The 12,859-nt window shown below is 47.2% G+C and overlaps 1 protein-coding gene across 3 annotated transcripts in view; it reads right to left on the bottom strand.

The window, feature by feature from the left end:
* The window catches only part of LOC144145761 (chromosome-associated kinesin KIF4B-like), a 48,257-nt gene that overhangs the window by 22,681 nt on the left and 12,717 nt on the right, over nucleotides 1-12,859 (bottom strand). For all 3 annotated transcript variants that reach the window (XM_077677476.1, XM_077677477.1, XM_077677478.1), the window contains exons 13-18: nucleotides 9,476-9,573; nucleotides 8,831-8,993; nucleotides 6,505-6,798; nucleotides 5,496-5,636; nucleotides 2,670-2,781; nucleotides 2,125-2,204 (exon numbers count right to left, since the gene is read on the bottom strand). In XM_077677476.1, coding sequence (XP_077533602.1) covers nucleotides 2,125-2,204; nucleotides 2,670-2,781; nucleotides 5,496-5,636; nucleotides 6,505-6,798; nucleotides 8,831-8,993; nucleotides 9,476-9,573 — 888 coding nt within the window. The remainder of the gene's footprint in view (nucleotides 1-2,124; nucleotides 2,205-2,669; nucleotides 2,782-5,495; nucleotides 5,637-6,504; nucleotides 6,799-8,830; nucleotides 8,994-9,475; nucleotides 9,574-12,859) is intronic.

The following is a 12,859-nucleotide window of genomic DNA, read 5'->3' as shown; positions in this document are numbered from 1 at the left end:
GAAACCATCGATCATATGTGACCGATGGCCTATAGGAGCGGTCCCGAAAGAGTTAAACTGCGAGGGTGCAGTGTTATGAAAATATGAAAGGTGGAGAGGATATGGGAAAGAAGAAATTCCGGAAAAGAGGAAAGTGCAAACTGTATGTCAGCGTTTAAGGAGTGTTGCTGTCGGATCAATTTTTATAACAAAGGAAGTAACTGTGGCGCCATTTCCCGTTACAGTGCATGGGAATTATGGATGTCCGCCACCTTCCCTATCTCTCTCAGCTCCCTGTGGAGGCGAGAGTGGGGAGGTCCTCTCTCTCCCTGCGGCCGCGCATTTCTTCGCCGCAGGAGGACGACGGTGGGGGCACTGCCGACTCCCTGACGGGTTTGTCCTGGTTTGTCCGGGAGCTCCGGGCGGGCTGGTCTGGGGGCTGACGATGGAGGAAGGCTTTCTTTGGATACCAGCCACCATCGGGAGCGGCCGCAGGTACGTGTTGCTCCTTTTTGGCCTTCCTTTGTCTGCCCTTGCGCCTGTTTCTCCTGTCCTAACCTAGATGGTCTTGGCGGTGGTAGAGTGATGCGCCCGACGTTCCTTATTGCGGGGCAATAAACATCGGCATTGGCGATTTCCGTGTCTTGTGTGTTCCTTGCTGTTCGCTGCCGCTACGCCAGTTGGCAGTTTGTGGCAGTGTTCAGTTGAGCTAACCTTGCGCCTGAGGCTCGGGTGCGAGCTAGGTCTTGGTAAGAACCCTTGTCCCCAAAGTTACTGTGTAACAAGTAAGTGTTACAGTTGCAAGCTCCTCTAACTTGAATGTAACTAGTTACATTTACAAGTTGCCAAAAAAAGTAGTTACCAGTAACACGTTACTAGCAACTAGTTACTTTTCAAGACTGGTTACAATACCTGGCCAACTGTGCGGTTACATCAAGCAATCGGTAACTAGCTGGGGCATGGTGATTTTGACAATGGAAGTTAGGCAGTGCAAGTCTGACCTAGAAACATCGCCTCGCCCCCATTGACGGAGGTATTTTTATAACATACGTTGAAATGGCTTGTGGAATGAAATCTGACTGTCTTTGGCCAGTCCAACGTTAGGGAAACAGGATAATCTGTTTCTACACAGACCCAATCAACAAAATTTCAAACTTAAAATAATCAGCTACAGTTACATTACTCAGTTTGGAAGTAAAATCACAGGCATTGCTGACACACCCAGCTTAACCAGATTTTACTTTCTAGTGGACAAGTGTGGTGCGATTCCTTGAGGGTGAGAACATTGACATTTGAGGTTCAGGCTGGGGAGATCATTTTGCTGCACAGATTTATTTTGAGGTGCAATGCAAAAGTATAGAAGTCCCAGAAATTGCTCTCGCTATACTAACAATAAATGTGAAAACAGCACAACACCTACCAATGCAGACTGCACTTGGTTCAGATTACAGAAATGCATCAGGCATCTGCTCTAGACATGCAATGTTTTAAAGGAGTACTCACACGAAATTTCAAAGCTGAGATAATTATGTAAAATGCCTTCTTTTTGTCAGGAGATATCTCCCAGCAAGTTTCGGCAGCAACCGTTCGGCGCAACATATTTTAAATCCATTTTAATCTTCACCCGCACGAGAAAGCCCAGAGCGGGCTGACATGACATCTGCTACTCGCCCCAAACTGCCGACGTCGGGGCTCCCGTGACGAAGCCGACGCGCTGGCTGTGGTTGGTGCCCTCTGCTTCGGCGTGTGTATGCGTCATGGTTTTGGGACTGATGTCATGCTGCCTGGGCGCGCGAGGACGGTAAAGACCTCGGCCGGTCTGGGCGGGCGCGTCCAGAGCGGCAGCGGTACGGCAAGAATGGTGACGTCACATGATACCTCCTGTCATGGCGGCCGCTCGGCATTCGTTTTGTCGAAACCGAAACGGACACAAATAAACGGCGCCGTAAACGAATGCTTACGCTGTGCTCGACCGTCTAATGTGTCATTCTATGATTAGTGGGCTGGTAGGAACACATAGCGGCAAAAAAAAAAAAAACACGTAACACGAAAATTGTGTCAGTAAATTGCCCGTTACATCTTATTTTTCAGATAAGGGCAACTGCATTAAAAGGCTATAAAGCATGAAATGAAGCCCAGACTCACCATTTTGAAGACGCATGAAGCGACGATCTTGGCCTCGAAGATGTCGTTCACATTAGAAACGATGTTCTTCATGCGCTTGTCTGGAAGTAGGTCGAAAACGTTTGCACATGAGCATTCCGGGGGAAAAAAAAAAAAAAAAGAAAAAAAAAAAAGAAGAAAGGCGAAAATACATGGCAAGGGATCGTTTTATCACACTGATGACTGCTCTTTACATATCCCACTGAACCGTACCACACAAATGGCGACCCTCTGCTTATTTATGCTGCCCCAAAAACATATTTAAGAAAAAAAAAACTATTCTTTATGATAAATGATGGTGAGTGATGCCAAAAATAAACTCATGAGCAAGAAAAATGAGCAGTCTGATAAACTCTCCGAATCAGAAATACAGTATAAAAATTCATATAAGTCACTTTAAAATTCTATGAACATGCCTTTTCACTGCCCACTTTGATGGAAACTTAAAAAAAAAACAGCACCAACTTCCTAGCCTGCACAAAGATGAAACAACCTGTCCTACAGCCTTCTCTAAACTCTCAGCTCACCTGCTTCGACATCCAAGATCTGCTGCTGGAGCTCAGCGATCTTCTCGTTGCGATCTTGGAGCAGACGTTGAAGCTCCTCTTGACGCGCAAGAGCGTCAGCCTTCTCTTCTTCCTATACATTGGTGGAAAGATTGTGGAGAGCATAAATTTTTCGTATTCGCAAATTTTTCGTATTCGCTGGGAAATGTCCCACTTCGCAACGTCGCTGTCTGCAAATATCTCGGCATCTTGATATCGTCCGACCTAAATTGGACTGCGCATGTCGAACATATTACAAAGAAGGCTCTCAGCAAGTTATTTTTTCTAAGCGAACCCTTCATCATTCGACACCCCAAACAAAACTTCTAGCGTATACCATGCTTATCCGTCCAATCCTCGAATATGCGAGTGTGGCCTGGTTCCCTTTCACAAACAAACATGTAGCCGCGCTTGAAAGAGTACAACGTAAAGCAGTTCGTTTTATCTATAACCGTTATAGGCGTACCGATTCACCTACTGCTCTTTTGAAAAGAGCGGATCTGCCCACCGTGGCGAGCCGCGCCAAGCTTCATAGTCTGAGATTTTTGTATCTGGTGCTACACAACTCTTTGAAAATAAATCCAGCTAGTTATGTTAAGGCTAACTGTAAGCGCCAAACCCGAAATAAGCATTGCCACACACTTGATGAGTATCCCTTCAAGAACAATGTTTTTGGTCACTCTTTTTTTCCACGAGCCGTACGCGCTTGGAATGCCCTGCACCCCACTGTGTTGACACAGCCGACAGTTGACAAATTTGTTATTAGAGCGAGTGAATCTGTACTGACTTTTATGTAGCCGTGATTTCCCGAGTTGACGATGTTGCAAGTTTTAACTCTGTGCAATTACGTGTTGTATTTGTTTTTATTTGCTTGCCCCAGCAATTCAACCGATGTTTATATTCGTGACGACTCTTTGCCTATCACTACGCCGACTTTTGCACTACGTCTGAGATATATGCTTGAAATCCCAAGTGCTTGAAATATGTATTTTTAGTCTGTATTGTTTGTTTTTACAATGTGACACCACTCCTGTAATAACCCCACCACGGGATTGACAGTATCCTGAAATAAATAAATAATAAATATCTGCAAGTGGCACCACTGTACATGCAACAAACCAATTGTAATTATTTGTATAAAAGGCAATTCTCTCCCCCCTCCCGCCCGCCTACCGTACAGTTCTGAAAGAGCACCCACCCAAGCTACAGAGATATCAAGTGAAAAATATGGGATGGGCAAACTTTCAGGTCAGGTGCAAAAAACTGCAAAAAAAAGTGGCCGCACCACCAATGCAAACTGCAGAGATAGTCTACACTCGTAACAGCGGATCCGACAACAACGAACTTCTGGTTACAACAGACCATTTCTGTTGGTTTGTTTGGTCCCCAAGAATGTTAAATGAAGTCCTTTCCGCTCGTAGCAGACCCGGCTAGAGCAGACTATTGTTGGCAGCCGGGTCATTGGCGCAGCCAAGCCAAGCCAGTGCCAGTGGCCTTGTTACAAGCGGGATGAGCGGCAGGGTAGCTGATTTCACTGTCGGATAAATTAGGAATAATTAACGCCGTCGAACATGGGAAAAAACGGGCCGACATTGCCAGAAGTACAGGCCGGTCTAAGCAGACGGTCCGCTCGACTGTCAAGAACAAGGCCACTGCCGATAAGCGCGACTCCAGTGAGATTGAACAACAGCGCTATCGAATACGCAAAGTGGTCCATCCGGAGTCGAGTCTGCCCTTGTCACAGTTTCTTTATGTAATAAAATACTCGAGTTCAGTGAAGTTTGACCTTTATTATTCGCACACATGCGTCGTTCCTATTCTGTTGGGTGAGAAAAATAGGGAAGGGCGGGGGGGTTGGTTCCCATCCATCGTATGCAACCTGCTGGTGGCCGTGCGTATTCCAACTGGTCTAAATTTCTATGTCCATCAGATCATTTAGTGTCAGCTGTTTCAATGACCAGACTAAAAGCATAAAAACTGTGGCAGAGGTGCCTTGGGGGAACGTCGGGCAGCGATCTGATTTGTTTGACGAACGGTGTCGGGGAATTTCGCCTTGTCACGAAGATATTAAGAGGCCTAGCTAATTCTGAAGGCCACGACTGATTTTTGTAGCTGGTTAATAATTGGTCCTAGTCATATTCTTGGTTCATTTGCTCAGCTTATCATGCGCCTTTACACACTTGACCACATGCGGTAGGCCTTTTCCAAGTGCCGGCGCTAAGCTGTGGAAACGGTTTTTAGGCGATCCTTTGCCCTAGCGCGAACACTGTGCAGAGGTGCCGCAGACGTGTAGAAAGAACTAAGTGTCCATAGTATGTATCTGCAATGCCGGTCAAAGTACCCACTTTTGCGCCTTGGTGATGGTGTAGGCCTGCGGTTCACGTTTTCAGTGAAACTAAGCACCCTGATTGTACAGAAAGCTACAGACAGCTGGCGTTATGCTTATTTTGTTGTAAAATAAATGTTCAAACCTAGCCCCAGTGAGCGAAAACGTCTTTAAAATAAAAGCAAGCCAGAAAAAAGGTTTGTTGTGGCGGGGACTTTGTTGCATTGACTTCTATGGCTAGCTGACGGGGAATCTGAAACACTTCGTTGAAGTGGAAATTTCGTTGAAGTGGACGTTGTGGCGGGGTTCAACTGTATTCCTCATATAGCTAAGTTTCCAAACTACTGCATTACAGAATACTTTTGTAGTGCACATTTCTTATGATCTCATAGCCACAGAACTATAGTACACATATGCCCGCACAGACATGTGGAGAAAAAGCCAATGAGAAGAAATGAGAGCACTGACAGCATGGCACTCACCGCCACCTCGCCCCCCTCCAGTTGCTTCTTGAGGACATGGATCTCCATGGCGATGGCCTTGCGGTCCTCAATGACGGAGTTGAGATGGTGTTCGGCCTTCTTGCTGCCGCACACTATGGTCAGCTCTTCCTCCAGCCAGGACTGCACAGGAAAGAGATGTAAAGAAGTTTGCAAGGCTTCAAAGCAAAGCAAAACAGGCTTTTGATGCAAATTAGAACAAAACCTAGGCCTTCTTTAAGAGGACTGGGTAACAACTTCGATTGATTGAGTGATTGTGGTGGTTAACGCGCCGACGCAACGCAGGCGATGAGGCGCGCCGTAGTAGAGGGCTCTGGATTAATTTTGACCACCTGGGGATTTTTAACGTGCGCTGAAATCTTAAACACACGGGCGTTTTTTGCTTTTTGCCTCCATCAGAAAAGTGGCCGCCACAGCCGGGTATCGAACCCGCGACCTCGTGCTCAGCAGCGCAATGCCTTAGCCACTGAGCCACCGCGGCGGGTCGTAACAACTTCGAACCGTTTGTAACAACAATGTTGTAGCGACCAGAACAAAATAGCCCCACTTTGCAGGGTTATTTGGATAAATTCCAGTGAGAAAGTCTAAAATTACAAGGAAAGAGATATTTGTGCATTTTATGTGGTTTGCACAAAGCACTGGGATGAATTCGGCACAAGTTGCCGTATTTATTCAAAGAAAAGGCGAGGAATTTTTTTTTTTTTTTCAAAATCTGTAGTCTCTAAGTCTAACCTTTTGCCTTGTATTCGAAGCTCAGAAATATACTTTTTTTACTCTCCAAAATGCGCCCTCGCCTTATAATCGTGACTGCCTTTTAATCGAATAAATACGGTAATTTTAAGTTGCCACGCTCTGCTACTGTGGGCCGTGATCTACTTTCAGGCAAAGTTCCCCCTTGCCAATGTGGATCTTGTTGTCAAATTAAAGGCCTTGCAGGGTTCAGGACCAGAAGTAGGCGTGCTGCATGCCCAAACAGCGCTGAACAGATCACCTTGGTGCGGCTGGCGAGCCCGTCGATGTTGGTGGCCAGGGCGCGGTTCTCCTGTCGGCGTCGGGCGGCCACCTCGAGGCGGTTCTTGGCGGCCAGGGCCTCCTCCATGCGGCGCTGCATGACCTGCATGCGCCGAGCGCTCAGGCGCTCCGCGCGCGCCATCTGCACCTCCTGCTGCCGCTCCCGCTGCCGCAGCGCCCGCACCTCCCGGTCGCGCTCCGTCTGCACCCGCCGGTGCCGCTCAGACTCCGCCTTCAGACTGCGCATCAGCTGCACCCGCGCCTGCCGCAGGCCCTGCATCCCCCACACCGCAGGCAGGGCATGAAACCGCCCTTGCAAGTCTCCAAAGTTCCCAATCATTAGTCTCCCTATGACTTTTCAATCACTCCTAGTCTCTGTAAGTACAGTATTTCCACAACTCTAATGCAGACCTTTCTTACGCTAAAAGTAGCCTTCAAATTTGTGGGCACGTCGCAATCGGGCGCACAACCAAAATCTGCTTCAAAGCGTCCAGCATCGCCATGGACTCAAGCAGCCAACTCAATCCAATCCAATTCAAAACAATCCATTACCGCACGAGTAAATTTTGGTGTGCACATTCCTTGATGAGCATGTCTTTACCAGCTGTTGCAAATGTTTATTAAATTATTTTTTAAGCATTTCATAAGAAAACCTGCTTCCGGGTTACAAACAAGGATTGGAATTGTGCAAATACAATACTTTGTTCTTCGCACTGTATATTTTAAACTCGCCACTCCACCTCTCTCTTGTGCCACTCATGTCTAAGTTCCCCATTTAATGCATCACTAATGCATTGGTCAATACTATACTGTGGGGAAAAAAGTTTCCATGCACATAAATTGCTTCCTCCTCCTCCTCCATACAAGGTATCCTGGCTGACAGCCAAGACCAGTGTCCCCCCTTAAGACATCTTCCCTTCAAAGCAACATCTTGGGCATCAAATAGTCACCTCTCTGTCCATTTCAAGATGCCTTTTGTTTTGCAAGTTGTTTCCCCATGCCCGCCTATTCGTGCACTCCCACAACGACCTTACAAAAAAAAAAAAACAACATGGGTGCAGAGGCTGCAAATTGGAACACCATGGAGGACGCACTGCAGGTTATCCCTTCAGCTCGTCACTGGCAAATCGTGATCAGTTCCACCTCCAACAAAGTGCAGTAACACTCTCGTGACCGCGGAAAAATCGGTTGTGTTTGGGTAGTCTGAGAAATATCTTTTTTCCTGCCGTGGAAAATGAATGATGCTAAAGTTAAGGTATGAAATGACAGAGGAAGGATAGGCCTTTCTTACGGTATTAACTTCAAACCACACATATTTTAAATATTATCAAAAAATTATGAAAACAAAAAAGTAACAAAAAAAAAAACAATGAAAATGTAAAGAAATAAACGTTTTTAAGTTTACAGGGTAAACTTAACTGCAAATACAAGCTCTAAGTACAAAAGTTATTTACATACATACAAATATATAAGCACTAGTTCCTAACATGGCACCGTGCCAAGCAGTTTCTCAATGTAGTGAAACAAAGGTTGGCCCCAATCTGCGCAGCCGGTGCCAAGTGGTCCCACCCAAACAAAGTCGACACCCTTCAGATAAGAACTGTGACCTTTAGAACAGGTCAAATATGTTTACATCGATGCGCAGCAGCGATAGCACGAGCATACGAGCAGTTTGATAAGCATACCCAATCTTTCACGAAACGATTACATCCAACTGCAACAAAAACAAGCCAGGTGCAAATATTGCAAAACAAATGCAAAAAGTGAGAGCGGAGAGCAGTCTTTCACAGTATGGTGGCACCATCTAGGAGGACTGACGGTAAACCGCAGAGTAAATGGCGTACTAAATTTCGCTTGAAGACCTGTCCTTGTTGCGTCATGGCAGACGTCCCGAAACGCATGATTTGGCGGGAGAATCAAACTTTGAACTTAAATTGACGAATTTCTCAGTGAATAAAGCATCGTTTGCTGCCGGACAAGCACTGGGGGCACTATAAAACACCAAACCTTTCGAATAAAACAAACGCATTTTGTCTGCATGGCCTCTAAGCAGCTTGGCTAACCGGAATGGCAGAACCGGATACATCCCACGAGCACTAATGCTCCATTAGTATGCCACAGAAATGTGCACTGGCGGCGCAGTTCGTGGCAGATAAAACTCGCCACACCTCATACGCACTGCGAGAGCGGCAAACACATTCCAGTTTCCATACACCAAGCATGACAACGATGCAAAATCGCGCACGAAGCCATAAGAGGGCCAGTGGCTCGGTGGTCACAAAGAAAAGAGGCGCCGCCATTCGTACCACGATCTCCTCCTGCAGCTTCTTGGCGCTGCGCTCGGCATCTTTCTTCAAACTGATGATGCGGGACTGCTCCTGCAGCTGCTTGCGCAGCTGTGCAACCCGCTCCTCCAGCTCCTGGATGCGCTTGCGCCGCTGCTCAGCTGCCTTCTTGTTGCCACTCGAGCTGCCGGGGTGGGAGAACAAATTGACTGGGTCAACAAAAGCAGCGCTGGCAAGACACCTTTGAAAGCAGGCTTCCCCAGTACTCTTGGGCCTGCATTCACCAGACTTTCCCTACAACGAGGGCAGTGGACATCATTACAACCAGCGATTTATACACCCCGCCCCTAACACCTCCCCAGAAGGGCTTCGACACCCCCCCAAAAAGATTCCACAACCACAAGCACACTGCCTAGGGATTTATACAACCCCCCCCCCCAACCCAAACATCCCACCGACACCCCCTCCCAAAATCGAAATTCTGCATATTTAATTTAATTTAATACTTAATTAAAGATATTTAATTAACTAATTGGATATTTGAAATCAGCTAAAAAAAACTGAACAAGCCCATAAAGTTTCATCAGAATTAGGTGGAAAGCAAAAAAAAAAGACCAGTGTGCCCCCTCAAGTTACTAAAAGATGCAACGCAGGAAGTTACCGTACCCCTTAGAGTCCTTTTGAGCTGCGAGAATGGTGGCCGACAGCTCGTCCCGCTCTCGCTTCAGAGCTGCGACCTCGCGCTCCAGTTCTTGCGTGGTAACCTGCAGTGAAAGGCAGAGTGTGCACCGTTGAGTGCACAGGGGCCAAACAGGGTCTACAAATGGAGATTAACTAGCTACTCTGGTTCAAGTGCTTGCTGAGCCAGTGTTCCAAACACCGAGCACGCTACTCTCATCTTGGTGGTGTTTGCTTTGTGGCACAGGGGCAACTAAGGCCAGAGAGTGCCGACACAATGGTGTGGTTGTTAGAAGTGTTGATGTGGGGTCTAAAATAGTGGTGTAATGGGTGCGATGGCTTCAAAAAGTGGTAACAAGAGGAGAGAGCCTTTCAAAACATGAGGATGGTCACAGTGAGAAGTGATGATGACACGTGAACAGTGCCAGTAACCTGAAGATGCTCCCCTTGCCATTGCAAGAGCAGTGGAGGTGGGGATGCATGTGTGGTATGGGTTCTAAAAATCCAGGCCACTAAGGTAAGTATGATCATGGGTTTATCACCTAGAAGCAATGAAGGATGCAACGGTATTTTGTACACCCGGTGGCAAAATAGGCCGTCGCACGCGAGCGCGTGGCAAGATGCGTCGCCGCGCCATCTGACATTGCACTTCTGGTGCCGAGACATCCATGTGCGAGTGTGCGTCCAACCACGCTCGCTGCCCTGTCTTTTCTTTCACTTCAAGCGGCAAAGCTGATCACATTCAGCGTTTGGCGATGGGGTGACAACACTTTCTTTGCCAACTCGCCCCGCTCGCACACGCTTTGGAGGCAAACGATGAGGGTGAAGCTTGCGTTGCTCCCTCTGCACCAATCAGACGTAACACGTTTTGCCCATCTCGGTGACTACCTTGGGCCACACATCTCCCATCGCGTTTTTGTATTTTTTGCCTGAAACATGCAGCTGGTCGGTAACTAAAAATGAGCACACCAAAACAGAAAAGAATTGAGGCGAGAAACAGATTACTTGAATAAAATGTGCTGGGTTGCACACGTACTAAAACAGACAGGCAAAAATGCGAGCAGATATCGGTGCAGTTGTGGGCTTGACAAAAAAGAACTGAAACTGCTGTACGTTGTAGTGCGTTCAATTGAGAGACAGACACCAACCAAAATTTTAGTGTTTAGACAGCAAAAAAAAAAAAAAAAAAAAACAAGAAACGCTATTGCTTTTAAAACTACGATATCGAAATCTCGTTGCAATGTGTTTATGGTCAGAGCCAAGCAGATAGACTAAAGCACACTTCACCCTTGGCGTTTGCCGCCGAAAAAGCGTGTGCCAGCGAGACGTGTTGAGCGCAAAGTTGCCCCCTAGCGCCAAGCGCCTAACGTTATCAGCTTTGCCTCTTGAAGCGAAGGAAACAACAGGGTAGTATACGCCTCGAGCTTCGCGATCGCTGCGCCGCCTGCCGCCGCTTCTCCGCGGCGTTGACGGGATGTGCGCAGCGTGGCCGATAGGGGCTTGTGCAGTGTTTTGGTTCTGTTTCGCTTCTTTTCGCCTTTCTGCGCCCTAAAAAAAACTTGTTATGGAACTTAAAAAGCAGCCGAGTCTTCGTAGAGTACGCGATCGCCGGCAAGAGCTACCTGGGGACGCAGTTCTGCGCACTTCGTCGCCACTCTTCCGGGCGTCGGGGACAGTAGCAACACCCCTGTCACCTCCAAATACGACAGGCACAAATGAATTCTACTGTCGCCTCGTTTAGACCTGATACTGGCACAGTGAGAGGTTTGCTTCATTTTGCAGTGTGGGCAATGAATGCGGCTTCGTTTCGAATATATACGTCGCAGAAAAATATGTTTCGGGGATGTGATTAGCCAATCCTGGACAACAACTTATGCCTTTTATAAGAATATAAACCATGCGAAAATGTTAAGTATATTCCAAGCTTGTGCGTCATTAAATATGTGCCCATGCACACACGCCTTATAGCAAAAACCAAGGCCAGTTAATGAAACGACGGAAAAATAAATGCTGTGCACCTACAGAAGAAACATAATAGCTCTAATGAAAATGGAAAAAAAAAAAAAAAAACAGCTTCTGACATGCTAAAGACATTCGTCGAAACTTCAGCCAGGTAGGGTTCACCGGACTAACTATACGCGAAATGCACTGCTATTTTGCGAGACATGGGTGGGGGGAGGGGAGGGGGACACTGTACAAATCCGGAGTGAAATCTAGCAATGAACGTTTGAGTGATCGCACAAACAAATGTCGCGTTCACTTTTCTTTTGTTTTCGAATTCAACGAACAGCTGATCGCTCAGCGGACGCATTTTTGGAAGTATACAGGGTAGGCAGTTCACAAGCGATGAAAGGTGTCGTTGGAAGAGTGTGACATGTGACAAGGCCCTCCGATTTCAGTTTCTGCTTTATTCTGCAGGCTTCCTGTGCCATACGACGACATTTCGAAGAAGCGTTTAGTCGTGGACACGGATTATATTCTAAGCCCGTCTCCGCGCTGCTCACAGAGGATATATTTAGCAGATGAATGTTTGCAGGCGCTCACCTCCCGACAAGACTGTCGTGTGCTGATCCCCGAGTATAATTATGCATTGTTTATGGTACTTTCATTGAATATTCCCGAAATTAACACAGACTGGCTTGAAAATGGTGGTGATCAATATCTGAGGTATAATATTGGCAAACGTAACTGGCGTGCTGTCAGGTATGAGTGCTCCGCTGATTATGTAAGCACACAAAACTGATTTACATCATAGTGTATAGCCGTAGCATGAACACCTGAGGAACCGGTGGTTACAGAGACATTGCTCGTAAATTCAGGGCAGTGTAACTGCAATAGGCTCCATCATACGCCGGTTCCACGATGCTGGCCTGTCACACATACCTGGTGCTTATACACACCGAATATACCACACTAAGATCGCGTCAAAAACATTTACACTCTCGTAAACACACCCCATTTGCGAACAGAGAGACTGCTCCACATAAACATGGATTTCAAACACCCGCAAACAATAAATCTCAGTTGTGAATGTGCCGCAAAAGCAGCGGTGACAGTGAGGAGCGGGACGGGAACTCCCGCGGCTGCTTTCGAAACGGGCCGCTAGGGGGATTTCAGCGACGCCCTTAACAGGCCGCACTCGAGGCGTATACAGGGGTTGGACGCGCACGCACACATTGGTGTCTCGACGCCAGAACTGCAACGTCACACGGCATGGCAATGTGTTTTTGCCCCGCGCTCGCATGCCTCGGCTTATTTTGCTGCTGGGTGTACATGCAAAGTAACCCAGTGGCAAAACCAGTACTGCACCATACATGCGTGTGGTACTGCTGATAGTGGTGCCGCTCACAGTGTGGATTTTCGCAGCTCCCG

The sequence above is a fragment of the Haemaphysalis longicornis genome, unplaced genomic scaffold (assembly GCF_048455015.1).
Source record: "Haemaphysalis longicornis isolate Haplotype H1 unplaced genomic scaffold, Haemaphysalis longicornis Haplotype H1 scaffold_7, whole genome shotgun sequence".
NCBI classification, from domain to species: domain Eukaryota; kingdom Metazoa; phylum Arthropoda; class Arachnida; order Ixodida; family Ixodidae; genus Haemaphysalis; species Haemaphysalis longicornis.
Note: the sequence above shows the minus strand (reverse complement) of the source record. Positions and strands in the feature narration are given on the sequence as shown.